Source organism: Diadema setosum, chromosome 2 (assembly GCF_964275005.1).
Source record: "Diadema setosum chromosome 2, eeDiaSeto1, whole genome shotgun sequence".
NCBI classification, from domain to species: Eukaryota; Metazoa; Echinodermata; class Echinoidea; order Diadematoida; family Diadematidae; genus Diadema; species Diadema setosum.
The window spans coordinates 17,877,683-17,901,807 of NC_092686.1; the positions used below are offsets into that span (position 1 = coordinate 17,877,683).

Genomic DNA, 24,125 nt, shown 5'->3' on the forward strand with positions numbered 1-24,125 from the left:
AAATGCTGGCACCCCCACAACTTAATAGTGGATTCACCCCTTCAGCTCAAGGCTAGCAAAAGAGAGGGGCAAGGCCATGTGGTGCACTATGTGGCAAAATCAACTCTGTAAGTAAACCTGATTTTACAACTGACATATTGATCTACCGTGTGTCACATGGCCCCGGTTCATAAAAGATAAATAAAACACAATAAGAACTTTGAGGAAGCTAATACTGATTAACTGCTTGTGTGATTATTAGACACTTTAGTTCCTCTTTCTGAGGTCGTCACATTGCCCCCTTCTTCTCCAGTTTACAAGCATAGACTCTATGGTCTAAAGAAGTTACAAGTAACTCAAATTATGCTGTAACACTGAAATGACTAACACTAGACTATGTAACCATAGAGTGAAAAAAACTAAACTTGCAGCTGCAATTGACGGAAGAAGAAAAATTGATCTACTGAGATAAATGTGTGCGCATATCATACAGTCATTAATCTTGTGAATCACTTCAATGGGGAGATCTTACGATGCACCAATTCAACAACCAAAGAAAACAATAAATGTATTTTGCATACTATCCCTTCTAACAGGCATTCACATCAAATTTTTTTCATCCACCTACAAAGGAGTCATACATTTAAGAGTAAAGGTTATATGAATTTGACTAACAGTGGTATTGGGTGAATAAATGTGTACAGTACCATGGTTGGACCACTGTTAAGTGGCTAGTACATGCATGAGACCTGATCTAAAGCAGACAAGCACTGATGAGTTATCTCTTGTGAATGTATGGTTAAAGATGTTAGTGTGTCTTGACTCTAATACTCAAAGATAACAATATGGTTGCAATGCCTACTGTGCAATCATGCCAAATTTCCTTTCAACTGTCCCCAAGTTTTGCAGGGAGATTTCAATCAATGCCCTTTATGCTGTCATCCTTCTCATCTGATTTCATATTCAATATTTTATATTATAGTGAGTTTACATATTTGTTCGAGACCCTTCCTGTAATTGGTAAAAATTGGGACAATTACTTTACAAAAACGGTTACTTCATATGACTGGTATGCCTTCAGGGCTCACTATAATTAGAAGCTTCCACGTCCCACCACATACAAAGTTCCATTCTTCATAGGTGTCCTACAATACTAATGTCATAATTTGAAGGGATACCTAAAAGGTCTGTGCATTTTTTTTTTCAGAAAGATTCAATATATCTCTTATTTCTTTGCTATAATCATGTGCAGTACAGTCGTAGATAATCATCACATGTATCTAAATATAACTGGTGCTTTTAACACATTCATTTGTGCTGATGAGATCCGAGAAGCTGAAATTAATACAAAAAATTCAAATGTAAAACTAAAAAACAAACAAACAATGTTTTGCCAGTGATTTCATGATAAAAAATGATAGTGCTGCAAAACATTCATTTCAGGTACAATTCAATTCTCATTAATTTGTTTTTATTTTGATTCTTTTTTTTTCCATTTATCTGTAACAATTACAACGGTGGACACAGTATCAACTTTATGGACACTTCCTTCACAATGGACAGCCATGGAAGCTACCAACCTAGCAACAGCTACCAAAAACTACAAAACTGAAAGGGGCTGATCCAACAGCTAATCTCATGAATAGCCTATAATGGCATAATTCTTCCCTAATGTTACTATATCTGCCAACTTATACTTTATTGAACTGAAAATTGTGCCAATGACAGCTTAAAGGATATGGAATGGTAGTTTCTCATCTGGATGATAAAATTTAGATGATTAATTTTTCCAACAAAACCCAATTGGGTAACAAGTATAACAAAGGGATATCCAACATTACGTTACGTTTAAAGTGCAATTGATATGCAAAAATGACTTCCTGAAATGACAGATTTTTTAACAACAGAAATAGAAAATGCAGGAGAAACTTCTCTAGCATCACTAATTTTAAAAGAAGGAAAAAACAGAAAAAGATCAGTACTTGCACTGGTATCAGTTACATTTACATACTGGCTACATTTCACAAAATCTCTCTTTAGAATGAAAAAAAAAAGATATCGCCCTTAAATGAAACAAATTTTTAAATTTGAGTATATTTCTTTGGTATACCACCATGGGTGTGATCATTGTTCATGTCCATCACTTGACTGGTGTAAACATAATGCCATCTTCTACTCCTGTGGTTCTAGACAAGATATTTTAATAGGCACCTTTAAACTCAATTATTTCTGCAACCATCACAATTCTCTTGCATCATTTGTAACTGAGTGGGGGGAAAGTTTTTCCTTTTGCAATCAATACATCACTATGCACAGGTAAGTCTACTCATAATACAGGGCTCCACACTAACTTTTATTTTTGGTGGCCCAAAGGCATACATCCGACTTTTTTCGGTGACCCGATCAGGCCACCAAATTTTTCATTTCTGAAACTTTGGTGGCCCGACATGCGTTTTTGGTGGCCCTGGGCCACCGGGCCACCGTTAGTGTAGAGCCCTGCATAATATATGTATTACAAATGAGCTATTAACCCCAACCCACACATCACCAAAAGCTGTACAGACTACGAAGCGTATGTGCCATTCCCAGCAATGCCACTCACACATGTAAACTCACAGACCAATGCGCAAACATACACACACTCCACTTCTTAAACATTGCTTAGTGATAATGGTGAATCAACCATGGTCTTGCAGTGATTACAGGCATGCATTTTTCACTATTAGTTTGTAGTGATCCAAAATGAATGAGTAGAATGAGAAGTGTTAACAAGCAAATGTTCTTTTTTTCTACCTCACCTGTCACCTTTACAAAATGTTTTCATATTTGGACTCTGTCGGGAGAAGATTGGCCAAAAGCAATCAACCAGCATTAATAATGATCTGGACCTAGATAGGCAGCCAACTTTCTGGACTACCAGTATAATGTGCAAGAAACTCTATGTCACACTGCACTTGTATCTGGTGTGTGAACAGATGCTTGCGGTCTTCAATATTTTGGCACTTTGATTAAATGGCTAAACAAAAGAAAATGGATAATGTCCTGCTTACCAGCACTGAATGGGCAATGTGAACAGCATGTAGAATTTGATGATAGCAAGATTTCACTTGCTAACATTACCTAACAAAGATTATTGGAAATCATTATGTGTATGACTACATGTATATGCTCCCCATGAAAAATATTCATAATGTTCTTTTACTCACATTTAAACATGCTGGTAAACCTTTTTCTCCAACTTCTGTATTTTTTTTTTTTTATATAAACATTAAACATTCTGTGCAATTCAGTTGACAAGAATTTTGTGATATAACCTCGCTGGCACATCCAAGTTTGTTGCATCCATGATGTACGACACAATACATATCAACCTCAAGTGTTATTTAACCATTTACATAACAGAGTCTTTTGAATACCATGTGACCAAAATGAAATGATACAGTCTTTCTCCCAGCCCTTCGCTATGATCTGATTTTTTGGTTGGGTGTGGGTTCATACATATAACTTTGGGAGAAGGACAAGGATGGTTGGTTAGGCTAAGTTAATGTAACATCCATGCATTCATAAATGTCACGTATACAATGCATGTACAATAAATATGCATCATGCATCTTTTCAGCTGATCACATGAAATGATGACGGTAACATTCCAAGTACAGAACAGATTTGACATGAAAGATGACTGCCCTTACACAACGTTTGCAATTACAATGAATGACAGCTGATGCTTTTGATGCCCTGTGTTTTTGAAAGGTGCTTCAGCTAAGAGTGTGCAAACTACTGACATCATTTCCTCCATGTTGGTGTGTACAGCACATGATAAAAACTCTGCTACTTCAATCAAGATTATGAAAATATGAGGAAATGAAAGTGAATTCCACACAAGGGTGCATGAAAGTAAAGACCCCCCCCCCCCCCCCCCCCCCCCACTCCCCTCAACTGATCTACTAACAGGACTACAAGGGGCATTTATCCAATCAATCTGAGTTTTGGAATATGGATGATGTTCACAGTTGTCCCTTGTTCAATTTTGGCATATTTTATTCACTGCTAGTGACATACACATGTACTTTGTGACACCAAGTCTCAGTCTTCACGACCATTCATAATCACACTTAATTTGTCTCAGGACAGCTTTCGGTATTTGGGTATTTCCCAGTGAAATACCAGCTCAAATCAGTGACGTCTTCAGAAAGCAGAGTGCGAGTATGGCACATACATCTAACTGCTGAAAGGATCTCACAGATGCCGGCACAAGCCAATTTAGCATTTTTGAAGTCTATGTTTCATTACGAATATGGATAGAATTTTTGGAGAGCTCGCTTTTTGCGTCTTGACACTTGAACATAATGTCTTGATATTAACTGGAGGTTAGAAGTATCTTGACCCCAAACACACAAATATAAATTTCCTACATATGCACCAGTAACTAAGCATGATGAGCATTTAAAACAACGATGCTTAAGGGAAATTTTGCATTACCAGTTAATCTGATATTTCCAGCCACATTGTGGTAAATGTTTATTCTCTGATCTTTTATTCGTTCTTTCATTCTGAAATGTTTTATATTGGTGGACTGATTTATGTCTCTCCACATTTTGTCATACGACTGTATGTCCTGAACTGATAATTTCCTGCTATCAAGTCTATGTGTGCTAAATATTCCTTCTTGATCTAGTCTTTGTAGAGACATTTGGATACTCTCCAAATTCTGTCAGTCTCCATTCAGATGGCTTTTACTTTCCCAATTACGAGTACTCCATGAAATCACACTACTCCTTATCAATAGCCTTGAAAAACAGAGGAAATATATCACATGAAATTGCCACTCTTCAGCAGTATGTATTAAGCTACATTCTATTAAGCTCCCAAAGTAAATCACCTTTGTCACTACAGTAGCTGTGACTCCATATAAAGCAAAAGCTATAGAAACTTGGATCAAGGGACTTCCTTTCAAAAGCCTTCAGGAGAAAACCAGTGATACCTGGTGAAGCTGTGTCCATTGTATCCTAGACACACTAAAGTCATCCTAAGATCCCTGCAGGAACATATAACCCATCCCCCACCAGGGTGCTACATAACTTTATTTTACCACTTGCCCGATCGGGCAAGCAGATTTTCAAATTTGCTACAAAACACTTGCCTGAATATTAATTTTACTTGCCCGAAAAGAAAGTCTGAAATATAAGAAAATGATATAGTCAAGGGCGTAATAAAACACACTCATTGGAATAAACAGCACACATTGTATCGCATGCTTAAACACAATTGTAGTAACAAACTCTGTCCGATCAAGTGTTGCCATTGCATTGCATTGGAGCTTCTGCATGTAAGTGTTAGAAAGCTGCTGAAATAAAATGTTAAGTGCATTGCATCACTACACAGCCATTATCTTTGGGCTTTGTATGGTTAACTTTGTGGGCTTGCTGGGAGGGGGCATTAACCCTATTTTAACTGGGCTATTTGAGACCAAGTTTTTACAGGGGGGGGGGGGGGGGGGCAATTTGATCCCCTTCAGATCTCACCCGCCGATCGCGCAATCGCCGCAAAATTTTGCCTGAAGAGCTGGATGTCAATCATAAGATTACATGGTCATACGATATAAAAATATTGGCTTTCTATTTTTATTTAATTAATTATGCAAATTTACGCATGAAATCATATTTTCACCTATAACTCCATTAAAAAGACTGAAGGATTGCTAAATTTTTGTGTCAGAGTTCCTCACGACACATCCAACAATTTTCATGCAAAAAAATAGCACAATCAAAATTAGTTTCTTTTGTTTTTTGTTTTGTTAATTCATGTATTTCATTGTTTTTTCGACCTTTTGTTTTCTATTGTTTTTTTGCCAAAATTTATTGCAGGCACTTTTTCAAGCTTATCTTCATTAGAATTGATTAATTTCAATGGTTAAAAGTTGAAATAATCGAATTCATATCAATTTAACAAAAAAACATGATTTGCATTGGATTTGCACACAATATCATAAATTTGAGCTGTTTTCGGGGTTGACATGCATATGCAAAACATTACATAACTTCAGAACGGTTTACCTGGATGTCGCAAATTTGGTCTAAAAATATGCAAGAGACTTCAATGAAAAAAGTCATGAAATCGTAGGAATCGTAGCGCGAATTGTCGAGGGGGGGGCATCAATTTGACCCCCCCAGTCAGAATAGGGTTAAGTGAAAAACAGGTGGCTTCAAAACTTTTTGCTTGCCCAATTTGGGCAAGGCAAGCATTTGTTCTTATTGTTCAAAAACACTTGCTCGAATTTGATTTTCACTTGCCACGGGCAATCAGGCAAATGCTTATGTAGCACCCTGCCCCCACTTAATCATGAGTGTAACTTTAGCTATAATATCCACAATATCAGAACTGTAGTGAAGTTGGTATTGTCCTTCCTTCAAACAGTTTACATAATCATCAGTCACTAATGGGTCTAGTTTATCATGTAAAGTGGAACCCACTAAAAGCTATAGTTATTGTGTTTACCACACTATTAAAGAATATGTTCCCAGTCGCCTAGAAATCATTCGTTTCTTGTCATGATTGTTGCAGTGGCTGAGAATGTCTATCTTTATAAAATCTTTTTGAAACGGTGTCCTGGAAAGGGGAGATTAACTACTGCCTGTACTCACTAATAGCAACTAGTCTTCCATCCTATGCATACATTGCCATGCATACAGTATCATGTGGTCTAAAGAAGGAGTGCACTTACACATCTGGTAAGCTGATGTAGTTCTGCTGGACCAAGCCTTGTTGGTCTCCATGGGAACCCTTCCACCATGTTTCATCCACTCTCTGGTAAAGCTTCAGGGTGTCACCTTTGGAGAAGGTGAGCTCATCTGGAGACTTGCCAAGATAATCCTCCTTAGCTGTAGCTATGATTGGATCTATGGAGCGATGGAAGTAAAGGTTAATGACTGAGCAGCATTATTCACAGACACAACTCATTAGGGAGCTTTAGATTTGTGACGCAGATGTTTGAGACGATTGCCTTGACCGTTCTCCTCTCTCCCTGCGTCATGTTGCAAAGTAGCTTTAGATTACGCAAGGACACAGCCTACACAAAGTAAAATGCTCCCCCCCCCCCATAGGATCATTGCGTCAAGTAGCTCTCTGCAGTGTATATTTGAGTGGACGCAAAAAATAACCGACCGTTCAAACTCAGATGATGCAAGGTTGATTTTCACTAGAAAATTTGCACATGCCCAAAACATTTTTTTTTCCTCTGTACGTACGCATCGCAAAACTCTAAAGCTCCCTAATACTAAGTACTGAACAACTTTAGAGTGTATCCACATTTCTTGGCATCACCCTACAGTTAGTTACAGATCTGCCTTTTCACAGATCATATTTCACTCATTTGATTACACAACCTCCTTTGCTACTGTTATTATCAGTTTGAATTAGCTCATCTTCTATACAACCAGACATTACTAAAACCATTTCATTTGCCACTGAATTATTTTTAAACAAATATTCTGATACAAACAAGTATTCAAAATTTGTGAGGATTACAAGAATCAGACAGAATGTGTTAAAATCCTGCACACATACACTCAATTGACCTGATGTCAGGTTGCCAAAAATCCTACAGCTTTTTGTTTCAATCAATATTATTTCTATAAACATCCTGGAGGGACACTGATTATTTACTCATCTACATGAACCCTCAACAGGATATAGCCTTTCACTCTTGACTGCTATCCCATTGAATATATCTATAATTTGCTTTCATTTTCTTTGTAACATTAACATGATAGTTACGTGCAATTGCAACATCCAAATCATACACTGATGAAATAAATCGCCATTGGCAAGCAAACACTTCATAGAAAATTTTGCAATGCAACTTCTCAATTTCCACAAATAAAACTAATATTTTGCAAGTTGCGTTGTTTTCACAAAAGTGAAGTGCCACAATAGAAAAACAGGTTTACCACTCTATTGTATTCGCACTTAATTATATTTTTACCACCAAGTACTTTTTTAAAGCTAAGCATTTGACAGCACAGTCCTGTCTGCTTGTGCTATTCACTTCCAGCATTTTCTCTACCCTTCTAACATTTTCTCCTGACCCTCCTCTGCCTGAGATGATATTGAGTTGAGATATGAATAGTGAGAAGCTGCAGTCTAAAAATAGCATTTCTAATGAGGTTTGGATAAGCAAGGTTGACTGTAATAGATATTTATGCATAGAGAAACTTACATCCTTAGTTTTCCACGACATTTGAATCATACTGAAGCAACCATTTGCATGACCACTCACAAGACAATGAAAGACTTTGGAATGGCATGGAACTTACTATCATTGGTGCTTTCTGTCTCATCAAGCACTGATTCTGGTATTGTTTCCAGGCTGCCTGTTGGACTATCATCAAAATGGGGAAGAAAATGAATGGGTATTAAGACTAATAAGTAACCAACTGTGAGATGAACATCAATGAAAACTGTTATTCACACATTACAACATGGGTTTTTATTACTCCAGCGGCAGCAATATCAGGAGTTGTACAATAAACATTAGCAGAAGATGCTGCAGTGTCACTATGATCACTACAGTCATAAGTATTTACATCAGCAACAAACCATGATCACTACTGTTGAAAGTCTTTTTACAAGTACTCTAGAAATGCATAAACTAGAAATTTAAAACCTCAATCTGTCAAAAAAAGATTATGAAAAAAAGATAAAGGCTGCCTTCAGATCGTCACATCACAGCATCCAAATGTATCACTATCACGACTGAGTTGTTCCACACAGCAATAAAATGCTGACTACTACAATATGACTTCAATACATGACTTTGATTTTGGGACATGCAATGGGCTAACCAAATTTGAATATGCATTTAGGCACTCCTATGTACTTTTACTGGCAATAACTTCTTATTCTAGAAACTTAAAGCTTCAGTAGCCTAATAAGCAAACAATAAATTCTTACAGCTGAATCGTTCCCTATCCCAAACACTCATCTGATTGAGGCTACTAGGCAATCATCAGTATTATTCCTTGACTGCAGTCAGTATGCAAGCCTTGGAAATGCTTTACAGCAGACATACCTTAAGTCAGCATTGTTCTCCATCTGGAAGAGTGGACCCGGCTCTGAAGGGAAGATCTCATTCTGGAAGAGGATCATGGTCTCCACGAGGTCATTGATGTTGCCCTGGTAGGCAACCTCGTCGTAGCCATCTGGTGGTCTGATGAGTGTGGGCCCAAAGCAGAGGGCAAGGTTGTGTGTGTCCATCATGTGTTCATCACTGTACTGAGACAGTCTGGCAAAAACAACAAACAGGAAAATCACTGACTCTTCTCGCATGAGTAATACATATCTCTAGCACTACCCCTAACTCTTACCCTGCTACTTTTATTGGTGAGCAGCACTAAATGTAGTATTTCCTTTCTTCCAGTTGCCTACAGATATACTTGTCTACCTGATCATGTAAACGATGTATTAAACCACAATTTTACAATAAAGGCTCAATATACTCTCAATGTGAGCTGTGGTATCATCTCCCAGATTGCTTCTCTCTTCGGTGAATACCTTATAACGATCTGAAAATGTAGATTTCTAATATCAGAAAGAATAGTCTATTCTACTTTGTACAACAGAATTCATTCAACATAAATCAAAATCCCAAGGAGCAAGGCTTGTTATGATTACATGTCCCTCACTTGCAGCCACAGAGTTCAGATGATGTCATATGGCTTGCATGCACAGGTGACTCCCATTACAACTTTGTCCCTGGGATGAGCAGTTTTCTTTCATTATATCGAAATTTTGTTACAGCAGAACAGTATGGTATATAAAAACTTAATTTTTACTTCATTGTAACGAGAATTTCATTTTAACCATGCTCAATATTAACTCTTTATGTGCCATGGTGGAAACCCCCTGTGTGCCACGTTATTCTGAGACACGAAGGTAGTCATGCTTTGAGAAAGAATTCTGTTTTTCAATTTGTATAGCTTCTACAATTTTCTGTTAAGCTGGACATAATAGTGAGCACAGTTAAAGAGGAATGCCAAACTTTGCTTCTATATACAATGTATAACAATTCTATTTTCAATTTTCTTTTGAATTACCAGTTGCTACATTACTGTAAAGGCATGACTTTTGCACAGAAAATAGTGACAGAAACTTAGAATGTACACGCAAATCTAGTTGGGAACACCGCTTGATAGTCAATCACCACATAGAATGCAAGCTGTATGTGAGAGGAACAAAAGCGCGAGAAACGCTTTGATTGTACCGCGGGATTAGCGATATATCGATCGGTTTTGGCGGCTTTGTTTGTTAAGCAGAATATGCGAAGTTGGCACGCCGTCGACTGAGCCGGACGTGCGAACGTGGCACATAAAGAGTTAATGGGAGTGCACTGTACAATTAAAGGGCCACCTTTTATTGAGAACCTCTTCGTTTTTGGACATCTCAGCCATTCCAAAATAGATTTTCATCATATAAAATTTTAATTCCTATTAGAATGGTATGCTCTTTAATATTTCATATAAGTGCTTCCTAATTATCTTGTAAAGAGTTGAAACCTGATTCCCCATCTCAACCAAAACTATACCATCCCTTTAACCCTAACTAGACCGGGGGGGCCTCCGAGGCCCCCCCCCCCCTCGACGTTCCGCGCGATGTATCGCTAACGCGAAAAGCTATCGCCACGACGTTTCATGACTTTTTTCTTTCAACTCTCCCGCATCTTTTGACACCAAATTTGCGATGCCCGGGCGCGCGGTTTCGAAGCTGCGCATAAATATGTATGTGCATGTCAGACCAAAAATTGCTCAAAAACGTGAATTTGTGTACAATTTCAATGCAAACTGTGCTTACAGGCAAATTTCACAAAAGCATGATTATTTGGGGGTTTTATTGATTAAAATCAATTATTAATATATTTTCTTGTTCGGAACAATGTCGCAAACAAGTTTCATCAAAAAAACAATGAAAAACATAAAGTCGAAAAAACAAGGAAATACATAAGAAATTCAAAAAACAATAAAATACTTAAGAAATTTTTTCTGATGGCACAATTTTTTTCTCTTATATTTGCTCAGGACACTAAAAAGAATATTTACACAAAAAATGTGCCCATTTTGAGCTTTATTTAGTGATTTATACCAAATTGTCTGATTTCATGCATCATCACGCATAAATTAGCATAATTTAGCATAATTTAGCATAAATGATTTTTTTTTTTTTTTTTTTTTTTTTAAATTTAACTTCATCGCGATCGCGCGGTCGACGGCCTAGATCTGGAGGGGGGGTCCTGGGAGGCCCCCCCCCCCCCCCCCCCCCCCCGGCTCTATGATCTTCCTAAATAGCCCGGCCTAGTTAGGGTTATTTAGGAAGCGACAGAGAAGTAGAGACAGAAGGTGAAATTGACACAAAGATTTATGAGACAAAAGAGAGAGAGAGAGAGAAGGAGCGAAGAGAATATCTTGGGAGAGACTCACTTCTTGAGGAAGGCAAAGAGATATCTCATGAGGATCATGACAGATGTTGGTAGCTGTGACACCATGTCTCTCAGCTGGTCTATCCTCTCCCTGCCTGGCGGTAGATCTGTCGTAATGGAAGCACAGACAATCTCCATGGACACACTGGAACAACACACTCGTGATGATTTGTGTCGGCTGCCACCAAATGCTTAGAACACACACTATTGTTACAGTGAACTGTAGGGACACTCTGCCATGCGTGATTCTTTTAAAAATACCACGGAAGAGAGAACTTGCTTGGGGCAGAAAGGAGTGTTCCTTCATATTCAACACCAATGAATATACATTAGTGGTACAACCAATTCGAATATAAGAAGAATGTTACAAAAAGGTGTTTGTTTGTTTCCTCCACCACATGTCTGGTGCTTACCTTGTGGATGGAGCCACTGCTTTTACAATCACAAACTTCATCAATAAGTACATGAAAAGGGAAAGAAGTGAAGTTTCAACACCCAACACCACTATTTATTCTAAAACTAATGGTTGATATAGTGGTGAATCTGTGTAAATTCTCTATTCTACCACAAAGATATTATATCTTTAGAACTGTCTAATAATTACAACATTCTTTCTGCAGAATTCTAAAGAAGTTGGCACACATTTGTGTCATGGGTTAACTTTTGATGTGTGTCAAGACCAGTAATTCTTACTGATGCAATCCATGAACTTGTCAAACTTGTCCTTAGGGAAGAGTGGTTCGGGAAGCTCTCTGAAGTAGGCCTTGAGCACACTGGCCACCACATTTACATCTCCTTCCTCACCCAGGCCATAGATGGGGTCCTTGCCTGGATATAACATGCACAAAGAGAGAGAGAAAAACAAACAAAGAAAATTATCTCACTCCCAGCAAAATGTAGCCCACAGCACTAATTACACCCTCACGTACAGACACATTTGTGAAATATCAACTTCCCTGTTGTCAGCGAGACCACCTCTACAAAGAAAGAACAAAAAAATAAAATAGAAATGTCACTATGGCAACCGGTATGCCTCTGCCATATCAAATTATTTTCACAAGAGGTCTACAGTACAATTTGCCAATGCCAGACAAAAATTTCACAGATAAAAGTGGCCAGATAATCATTATCCACTAATTATACACCAATTTTCAAGACAATACTTTGAGCCACTTTTACAATATGGAAAACAAGTGAAATTTTAGCATTTTCCCTTTTGACCTCATGGTCTAAAATTTTCCCTACATAATCACTGTGTGATAATGCAATTACAAATTGTATACCTCCTACAAATGTAAGTGTATTAAGTACATTCAACAATATCTAAGGTATGGAGAAAACAGTGCAATTTCAGCATAAGATTTTAACCATTTTAACTTGACCACTGACCCTTGACCTTTGACCTTTGACCCAAAAACTTCCAAAGATAATCAATGTCAGGCAATACACACAGAAGTACTATGTTTCATGAAGATACTTGCATTTGCCAAGATATGGAGGAAAGAAGTGAAACTTTAGCATTTTTATGTGACATTTGACCTTATGGCCCAAAACTTTTCATGAAGAATCCACATCTGTACATGTATACATTAAGTTTCATGAAAATGAATTCAAGCATTGCAGAGATATGAGGAACACAGTGAAATTTTAGCATCTGACCTTGACCTTTGACCTTAAGCACATACACCCATTTTGATGGGTACAACTTCTTTCATTCTTACATACATACGCCAAGTTTCGTTTGACTACCTCAAACGGTTCTCAAGTTACGTCGTCCACAAATTGATTACGGATGCATGGATGGACAATCCACAACATTATGCATCCAGCGCCACTTCATGAAGGAGATATAAAAACAATCCTAATCCTTTTCATCATGAAACACTATCTACAATAACTACTGGCCACTTATCAGATTTCCTGTTCAACTTTCTAGTGTCCTACAGTTGCAAGTTCGCTACACTTCTGTGACAAAAAATACACTTAAAAAAAACAACAACAACACACACACACACACACTTTGGCATTGTCCGGGATTGTCTGCTGCCTTACGTAAAGGAAACCAAAAGATTTCGCAGAATGGGCGTTGGTTTCACTCTCCCACTCACTAGTCCCATCAAGTGGCACACAAAACAGGTTCATGATCAATCACACGTCAATTTGTGTGTGGCTATAGCATCATCCACATTACATACTCTGGCAGTTGATAGGAGGCATAAGATGAAATGTACACGTTGCATCATGCCTTGAGTATTCTGCAAACTATGAGTGTTCATTGTTATTTTTTTTTAATAAGACATGAAACTGCACAATCTGAGAGCTAACACTAAAAGGTGGTACAAATGAAACCATGGTTTAAACCATGGACAAAAACCATGGAGCGCCAATTGTCGCATGGAATATTTCGTTAAGAAATCAGTCATTTCGTCGATGAAATGATTATTTTGTAACGAAATGACAACACTTTGTAACTAAATGAACATTTCGTTAACGAAACGGTTATTTTGTCGACGAAATGACTGATTTCGTAACGAAATATTCTGTGCGACACTTGGCGCTCCATGGTTTTTGCCCATGGTTTAAACCATGGTTTCATTTGTACCACCTTCGTGAATTCAGGCCAATGGGTATATTCTGAAGAGACTTTATATGAGCAGTATATTGATAGTATTTTTTTTTTTTTGGTGGGGGGCGGAGACAGATGCTGAATACATATGCTCAAGGAAGGTTAAAACATGGTAGCTGTTATTTAATCCCCCCCCCCCCAAATAAATAAAGATGATGTGTTTTTCTCTCTCAATAGGGTACAGTGTATAATAACATTAACCTCCAGGATCATACATGTAACATATCAATAATTGCTGAGTGCATGTGTAAAAACTACTAATAAAATGTTCAAAATAATGATTCAGGACGAAAGTTCTATGTAAGGGATGGAAGGCACATTACATAACTTCTGTTGTTTTTAAACCCCCAAGAAATTTAGACAGCACAAGATTCTTTCAAAGAGAAATGTTGACTATTCTATGAATCACTTGGACAGGAACTAAGGGTAAACGTAAGTGTAATGTGTTCAAGTTATTCGAAATGTTTGCATGGACACATACATAGCAGCATGATGATGAGTAAATTATACTGTATACAAATCCAATACTGTACACTGATACACCACATGGTGGCCTGTACTTTATCGAAAGAAGAAGATTCTGAAGAAGACTGCAGTCTCTACCATGAGGACATGTACAATTAGACAAATCTGTACTAAAAGAACAACAACACTGTAAAAATTAATGACCATTACAAAGTTTGTCCATACATAAACAGCTTTCACAGCATATCTGCTTGTTTTTTTTCTTCATAAAAGAAGATATTATCAGAGATAAGATATCTTCGTTCAAACTGTTTTGAAATGGAAGGAAATTCTGTGACCTCGTCTTTGTGTCTGTGTATGTGACTGTATGTGTGTGTGTGTGTGGGTTTGTGTCAGTGAGATTTGCCTAGACTTGGCATGGCCGTTCACTTAAATGCAGAGAAATGATATCAAATAGATCTACTGTCTCTTGAACTGGTAGTGAGCCATGAGGGCAGACATACCCCTCTCAAACTGCTCCTTCATGTCGGTGATCTCCAGATGAGAGCCTGGTAGTCGGAAGATACCATGGTGATGGAGGCCTAGAAAACAAACAAACAAGTTATCAGCACGTTAAACATCATCCAATCAAGTCCCTTTATATCACTGTCCCTTTAATACAAAACAAGAAGTAGAAAAGCACTTGGAGGGCAGATCTCAGCCAAGCTCATTTCCAATCATAACCTATTATGCTAAAAATTACCAAATTTCCAAATGACAAAGAATCCTTTCTAGTAAAGTGTCTCTATTACTTTCTTGCTGTGTCCCAAGCATGCGCTCAGTGAATGTATGCGCACCTCAAATACGCATCGCTCGAATTCCCTAGGTGTGGCCCTTTTTAGAATCCTTCCCATTTTTTTTTTTTTAAGTTCCAGGATCCAGACGATGATCCAGATCACTACCAAAATTTGATAATATATCTTTAAATGATGTGCTTTGGAACTAAAAACCACACCTTTGTGTTACCTGGTCTGGTTAGACTGAAGCCCTAAGTTATCATACACAGCCTTCACACAATTTCCAACATGTATACTTACCATATACTGTGATAAACTCTATGCAGCTTGCAACAATAGGTGGGATTTGAAAGTTACCAGACTGCAATATAAGGAAACAGAGAAACAACAACATTACTACTGATGATGATGATGATAATGATGATGATGACGATTATGACCAGCATTTATATAACACCGTTTGTCGGTTAAGAACATTCAAAGGTGCCTGGCTCACATCTGTTTACACAAAGCTCTAATACATGGACATTCTACAGTCACATGTGATGAAAGAATATATAGCAAATATACCACATGAAGCTGATAAACTCTTTGTCAGATGAAGCCACAGAAACGATTGCTATTTCCCTCTGCCACAAAGTAAAGTTGTGTGTTGCACCTGCTGGCAGGTCTACTTTAACAGTCACTTTTGAAAGAATCTGTGACATTACTTCAGCCAGTTCTTACGTATGATTCACTATTAAAGCAACAAAAGAAAATAAAAGAAGTTTGTACCCTGCATTGAGGAGATGGTGCAAACATTCTAGAGATGCAAGATCAACAAATACTTCCATCACAAGAACCAAAAGAGCTAGACATCACATAAATGCTATAGCACTGACACGCTTCTTTCCCTTCAGAGAACATTGTGTGCATAAGTGGAAATGTTTGCACATTTCGTGCAACCAGAAACCAGCGCTAAAAATAAAAGCACGCAAATATTTTTGCTTACTTTATGTTCAAGTAGTTCATGTCTCGATTCCTTTGAATTAAAAACTTGCCAAACTCATCTTACTTGGCCGAGCGTGAAATATTTATCACGTGAAAATATCCACTACTACAGTATATCATGTGATGTTCTATCTATGCTCACATCCAGGTACTGCTGTAGATCTCCCCCAAAGAGAGGCATGTACACAGAGCCTGGTCTCTCCCTCAGCTTCTCCTTCTTAGGGACATGATTGAGGGGTCTGTGGATAGAAATCAGTGACATGAAAAGCTATCTGTAAAAGGTCCTCTTCAAACAACAATCTACTCATCCACAGAAACACATCCATATACCGGCACAACAAATCATTAGTTGAGCTCAAAATTTTCACTACTGGTACTTGGTATACTTCGGATCAAAAGACCAACTAGTGAATAGTTTAGCTTAACTCTGATTATTCTTTCTATGGAAAGAGGAACATTTTTGGTAAACACTACATTCTGATAAAAATTATTTTAAGTTGCTGAATCTACTTCATCAGTCACTGCCAGAATGATTTAATTTGAAATCCTCAACACTCTGTGGAGTAATGTCATAAAAACGAAGGCTGCCTAATAACTCCTACAAGTATATGCAACAGATGGCTGTGTTTCAAAGTCATCTGACAGATAAAGGAAAACATTCCACAGGATACCCAACTCAACCCCCCCCCCTCCCAAAAAAAAAAAAAAAAAAAAAAAAAAAAATCTAGCCAGCACCTTCATTTCTAATAATTTGGAATAGATGATTATTTGTGACAATATACATCCTCTTCATACTTCACAGAGACTGCTTACCCCTTCGTAATCAAACTAATATGTTCTCTGGATGTTAGCTGCTTAACAATTGAGATGGAACATGGCATATCACCTTTCTGACAATTTTTAGGCAGCAACAAAATGTTTGATTTTGACTTCTTTCATACCAGTCTGATCAAACCATGCAAGACTTTAGGGGAAAACCTTGCAAAATATCTTGGAATAGATTTTAACCTAATGAAAGTGGATAAAACCGACGAACACAGATGTATTGACATAAGATATGAGATTGTGTTTAGTAGTGTCATCATACTCCACTTTTCTTCTTGATTTTTGTATCTGTTCATGTTTTTAGATAACTTTGTGAGAGAGAAGGGTTTTTTGTGAATGTTGTGAATCCTGCACAGACATGTTACATGATAAAAGTTCTGCAGCAAACACATACCTTGAGCCAGAGGTGCCACTGGATTCATGAGCTGAAAAAAAAAAAAAATTAAAAAAATCAGACAATTCAGTGAGTAATCACGGCCAAAAACGTTTTATTCAGCATCATCCGCTAAAATGGCTAAGTATCACACCTGTAACAACCCACTTTAAACTTTTAGATTATCATTTTACTTTCATCGTAAGAACTTCTACCGTTCACGAATTTTTCTCGTGTTAAGCAATTTTAACACTAACACACATCTTTGGAATATAGACAGTGGGAATTTACCATGACAGAGGGTGTGAAACTCCTTGAATAGATTCCAGACCAAATACACACCATCACACTTCTCCACAGAGGGATGGTGGATGCTGTTGCAAAACTGGCAATGAATCATGCAAAGACTTCCTAAAATAACCGACTCATAGTCATCAAGTATTCAAACATGAAAGAAAGCTTTACCTCATGGACTCTGAAGGGACTCTAAGCAAACCAAACTAATCCACTGCCCTTCATTTCTCACTTCAAACTCCCTATCCTGTCTGGAGTTCAAATTCCACATAGGTAACAAAGATGCCATCTTCACAAAAAATCTGGCAAAAACAGACACAGTTGACAAGAAGGGCATAGAACTCTCACAGAATTGAAATAAACATTGAGAGTAAAACCCTACCATCAAGTTTCTGTCATCAGGGGAAAGAGACTCTCAGATTTTAAGGCAAGTCTATCTCACCTGATCCCAATGCTGCCTTCATTAGCTCCTGTCTGGACTGCATACGTGCCAATGCATTCCCCTTCTCAAGGTTCTCTTTGAATTTCTGATATGGAGGAAGAAACGAAACAAAATATGACAACCTAAGTCTGGGCACTTGGTTAACCTATGTCCTTTTGGACAATTTCTTCAGTTTTCCCTGGATTGCGTATCCAATTGTAGATTACATTCACGCATATTCTACTGACCATGATATCGCAGAGTATTAATACCTGAAGGTTTTATTTGTCAAATGCATTGACAGGATTTTGCAATACATTTGAACAAAACAAAACAAAACAAAATCTCTGCACAAGAGAATTCATCAAAGAGATAAAGAAGTTAGGAAGATTAACAAGAATCTTCACACATTTAAAGACATACAGGCTTAACTGTTTATGATCTTAAATCTACTGTACTTTCCAAATCATGCGTCACTGATGTCACACATCAAGAAAAAAAAAAAAAGAAGCTTGCACATCCAAAACTGCATTCACTGGCAGTAAGGCTGCACAATTTCCAGAAAGTTCCAGTGTTGTTCGGCAAGAAGCATTGATACATGAGACTTACACCAAGAAAGTAGAGCTCCTTCTCCTGGTTGCTGCGAGGTCGCTTCATGGAGGGTACCCTTGACAGCTCAGCGTTGGAGTCGTGCGCCTTCAGGATGCGGAACTGTGCCTGCACCTCCTCATCAGTGAGGTTTGTGGTGTCATCAGCCCACATCTTCTGCATGTCTTGTAGCGTCTTCATGATCTACACATCGACAGAATAGTGGGTCAGGTATGAGGGATACAGTAAACTGATTTCAATCTAAATTCTTACACATAAAAGTCACTAAACTGTACAAGCTGTATGACTATGGTAAAACCAGAATTTTTTCTTGCGCATGAAACTTTCAAAAATTTCCCAAAGAGCAAAAATCTGCAAAAGTAAAATATGCACGAAAGTTGTCTTTTTTTTTTCGTTACTGTTGCTGATCAAAAAGTGCATAGTTTGTTATTTCCAGTACATGTTTAAGGTACACTCAAGAGGAATAAGCAGTTTACCCCTTCCAAGTAATGGAATTAATCCAATTCATACATACTAGTATGTATACACTTGTGCATGTTACAGCTCAGGTCAGGCCGAGTAATTCTGAAGTCAACTACTCCTATGCATGTTCAGTAGTGCGCATTCAGTTTTGTTGTGTGTTTTATATCGACCAGCAGTGTGTGTTCAACAAATCTCTGTTTTACTAGTTGAGTACATGTAATATACTTGTGATTTGTACATGGTCAGCAATTCATGAAAGTTTCATGCCACAGATTTTTCTGGTTTTACAGTTAAATTTGCCATGATGGCAAGCTACACACCAGCAATTTCCACTAATGTAAATCTGCATTAATTAGTTTTGATTCATCAGGCAGTATTGCAATAATCTTTCCAAAGTATGGAGAGCAAAAAGGTTCTATCATGAGAAGAAGAAATGCTTGACAAAAATGAAAATATTAGAAATTGATCTAGTACATTAATAGGGTTTTGAAGTATATCAGAGTTAAGGGTTACAATTTATTACAATTGATTGTGATCAATGTTGTACGGCAACATTTTTATATTCAAGATAACGAACAGTCTCTGTGGCAAGTTATGTAGATACATCTGTGTGTGGTTATGAGACAAGGTTTGGTCATAAAAAAGGACTTGATCAATTTGCAAGGAATTGGTTGTGACGGCACACAGTGAGAGTATGTAGACACAAATCAAGCATGCATGTACTCCATCACTTTGCTAATCGCCCACGCACAGAAACTATCTGGGACGCAGTGTATTTTGACTTTGATTTCTGCACACAGTGGGCAAATGTTTGTCAGAGGCTAGAATCTTATCTAGGTTGGCCAGTACGCCTTCTTTCACCTCCCACACTTTAAGTCTGGGTGGCAGGTTGGCAGAATCTCTTCAAAGACAACTGTGACACAGTACAAAGTGTTCACTGTCTTCCATCAGAGAATTTCAGGTCACGTTTCATTACAAAAGTATGCAGCTCCTCTGTTTTATGCAGTCCATTTGAAGGCGTGACACGACATTTGCTCCTGCGACAATTTCTCCAGTGTTATTTTCTCCAAGGACTTAGGGTTAGGGTTGTAATAAGGTTTAAGGTTTAGTTTGATGTGAGGATTAGGATAAGGGTTAGGGTTATGTTTGTAGGTAGAATTTACATTTGGCTTAGCATGCAGATATTTCATGGAAGCAAATGTTGCAGGAGCAAATATCATGGAACAATTTGAAGGATATCAACAAACAAGAACATATCTTAGAATAGTTGTGCCTACACATGAGGTTTGCAGTAATTGTATCCAGATTTCTTTATCTTTGTTTCTCTGATAAAAGTCACCTGCGACACCAAAGCAAATATGACATGCTGCTGTGACTAAAAAAACAAACAAACAAAGCCAATCACCTTTTTTTCCCCCTATACTTCAGGCAAACAGAATGACAAAGAATAAAGTACATTTCTCACACTGGTAAATTGGGAAAATTGTCCTGCTATTCCCATTTTGCTTATCATGAGCTAAAAGAGCACTTCAGCATTTGTTTTGGATTGAATCTAAACTCTATTACAATCTGGGCTGTACACACACCCACACATAGGTATGCTTGCAAGTTTATATACAGTCAGGCAGAATGTGCAGAGCGAGGGAGAATGAATACTAAAATCCTTATGATCAATCATCTAACTAAGCAGTCCTAATGATGATGATGATAAATTTGGGATCACTTGAATGATTTGAGGTCAAACATCCAACAGACCATGAATATACTGAATATTATTTTTGTTTACAATACACTACATGACACAATGGACACAAATATCTTTACTTCAAACATTGAAATTTTCACACCATTATTTAAACTACCTTCTGCAATACATAATATTGGGCATATGTCAGAGCTAATACAGAAAATGAAAAATAACTCTTGAGAGTGATCCATTTGATACTAAATATTTTTGAATCAGTAAAATCATCTATTCCTCAACAACTTCCTTCTGAATAGTGACAACATTGTGAAAATATCATTTTGTGCATTTACCTTTCTATTTAATCTTTTTTATTACTTACTCGATCTGTGTGCATATACTCCATATTTATATGTTATATCTACATTTCCAGTAAACAAGGATCTCTTCATCTACTACACGTTTTAATGACCACAAGGATATCCTATGGTGTACAAATATTGGTTGGCACCAGATCCTAATAGATTCCTAGAATCCCACAGACAGATGACTGTACAGATGATACTTTGGACGAAATGAAAATCCAGTCTCCAACTGCAAAATGGGCCGCCAGTTTTTGCTCTAGCTCTCTCGAGTCATAATTATCTGCCGTTAATCAGGGGCAACCTCTCCTTGCCGCTCGTTAAAACAAAATCAAGGTTCAATTCGTTACGGTCTAGGAACACTGATTACCCTACCATCTCTCTCATCACATATGGGAAGACATTACGCTGTGTGAGCGGTATCAAAGACGGCACACCAAACATATCATGTATGCTTCCACGAGTGCACATAAAGCCAGTCTATACAAACCAAGTTACAAGATCAACAACACAGATGGAGTAGTGCACTTTCAAATGGCTAGATTTGTGACAGGAATATGGCTTTTTAAGGGAGATAAAAGAAATCTTCCTTTTGTTAAGAATTTACATGCATTTTAATTCCTAGTCCTGCTGAATGTCATGAAAACAGATTGAAAATTTGAGTGATGAATATCTTTGTATGTGTGCAAGCATAGTTATCATTGGCAATTGTATCTGAAATCCAATACAGGCCCTTTAAGACGAAATGATCTTACTGCAAATCTCACCCTAAAAATGAATTTTTTCTATGTCTAGGATAAATCATCCTCTATGTAATAGAAATAGAACCTTTCCCAACCTAGGACTCAAAACTATGTGTGCATGCAGGGGACTTTCACAATTACACACACACACACAAAACAAACATACAAGCAATACACAGCATTTTGAGTTACTAGGGATTCATACACTCACATAATCACCTTGTTAACAACTTAGTGTATTTGCAGACAAACATTTCGTGCAATAGCTGCATCACAACTACCAACTCCTGTAAATCAAGTGTGTAACTCTTAATATGCTGTATATATGTTGTATATTATATGTATACACCACTGAGGAGGTGAGTACATGGTCAAGCAGACTCCACCTCCAAAACCTCTTCTAGAGGTCAAACTATGAAACTACCAATGCAAACTATAAAGACTTCAGCAATCGAACAGGATTGAAGTTTGCATTTAGATTTAAACAAGAAAATACAAATTAAGACTGGCATGAATTGTGTTTAGAAACATGTTTTATACAAGTTGTCAGTAGAGTGTGAAAGCTCTAGCTGTGGCTCTGGCAGTCCCTGGATGAGAGCCACAAAGGCAATTCTCATGTCTGTGATCCTCACCACCACCACCCCTCTGGTATCGTGATTAATAAATGGGGAGGGATATGGTTCAGCATGACTCCCATCTGGAGCTACTCATGGAATAATCTACGTCGACATTGCAGGTGTTCCATTCTCACTGATGGCTTTTCAAGATGCCTCGCCCCCCATTGGTGAGAGGAACAGGGGTAGCAGTAGCCTTTTGACAAGGCATCATGGCTGAGGAATGAGACTAACTCGCCGCACCGAGTATCGCGTGCAAGGGGTGAATGCAAGACCAAGTGGCGCAGCCATGAGGCCTTTTGAAACTTAGGTTTTCCCTGCCACTTCACTAAGTACGTGACTGTATGAATTATTCATGTTATAGGGCGGTATGGTTCGGTCAGTAGCAAACCTGTATCATGATCAACCAACTCGGGTTCGATTCCCATGGAGTGTAAATTGCTCTGTTCCTCAGGTAGGACATTTAGTAGATGGAGTTAACCAGTGTGACGGATTCATGACTCACTCACGTAAAAGATCCCACTTCATTCATCAGAGTGGGTGCTAACATGGTAAAGCTGTCCTTCTGCAAGTCTGCACCAGAATACGGGCAAATGATGCCAACCCCTTGTGGTTTCTTCAGGTGACTAGCAATAGTCAGCAAACGGTATAAACCAGGCACATTGTGCCATACGAAGAAGATTTGTTTTCGTGGTAAGCTTTGGACACTGAGCTGATTTCTAGCGCTGGAGAGTCATGATGAGCAAGCCACAGTATTTGCATACTTATGAATATTTATTATACGCTGATGTCATTGTGAGTAATGTGGTCACTGACTGGTTGCTACTTTTTGGGTAGCAAAATCAAGAAGTAAGTTTTGAAATAAGAAATTCATGTCAGATTATACAAGGTGAGTGCGCAACTTGGTCTTGCACTCGTTGCCTTGAAGTTAGTCTCTATTCCAAGCCTCAGACAAGATGCCTGATCAAGAGGCTAGGGTAGAGGAAAAAGATGATGACATCCAAGGCTGATCAAAAATGGTCCTTGTAGCTAATCTTGCTTTTATGTTTAATACCAAAGTTCAACAGAATCATTGCACCCAATAAGCCCTAGTATTTATATGGTTGGAGATTTTCTTCACAGCAGACGTACATTCTGCCACATTTCATCAAGTGTTCAGTCCCTACCATGGTCTATTTGATATTATACTGACTTGATACAAAAATATCTTTGGTCATTCGAGCACACATTTCTTTATCTCATGCATTCATGATGACGCAGTAATCTACATGGATCGAAGTGCAAAATTCAAAATTCCATCAGAGTGAGGGCTGCTCAGTTTGAGTAGGAGTCCCAAATGTTTGTACATCACACTCAAAGCTTGGTACATCACCCAGCAGTCAAAGTGGGGGGGGGGGGGGAAATTATGCATAAAATTTTGTCCATTCCAGAA

At 37.9% G+C, this 24,125-nt stretch overlaps 1 protein-coding gene across 1 annotated transcript in view; it reads right to left on the bottom strand.

Moving 5' to 3' along the window:
* The window catches only part of LOC140246199 (SLIT-ROBO Rho GTPase-activating protein 3-like), a 92,283-nt gene that overhangs the window by 4,035 nt on the left and 64,123 nt on the right, over positions 1-24,125 (bottom strand). The window contains exons 9-19 of the mRNA XM_072325646.1: positions 18,829-19,011; positions 18,241-18,325; positions 17,526-17,556; positions 16,449-16,545; positions 15,617-15,677; positions 15,044-15,121; positions 12,143-12,277; positions 11,451-11,556; positions 9,050-9,262; positions 8,295-8,359; positions 6,704-6,878 (exon numbers count right to left, since the gene is read on the bottom strand). Coding sequence (XP_072181747.1) covers positions 6,704-6,878; positions 8,295-8,359; positions 9,050-9,262; positions 11,451-11,556; positions 12,143-12,277; positions 15,044-15,121; positions 15,617-15,677; positions 16,449-16,545; positions 17,526-17,556; positions 18,241-18,325; positions 18,829-19,011 — 1,229 coding nt within the window. The remainder of the gene's footprint in view (positions 1-6,703; positions 6,879-8,294; positions 8,360-9,049; positions 9,263-11,450; positions 11,557-12,142; positions 12,278-15,043; positions 15,122-15,616; positions 15,678-16,448; positions 16,546-17,525; positions 17,557-18,240; positions 18,326-18,828; positions 19,012-24,125) is intronic.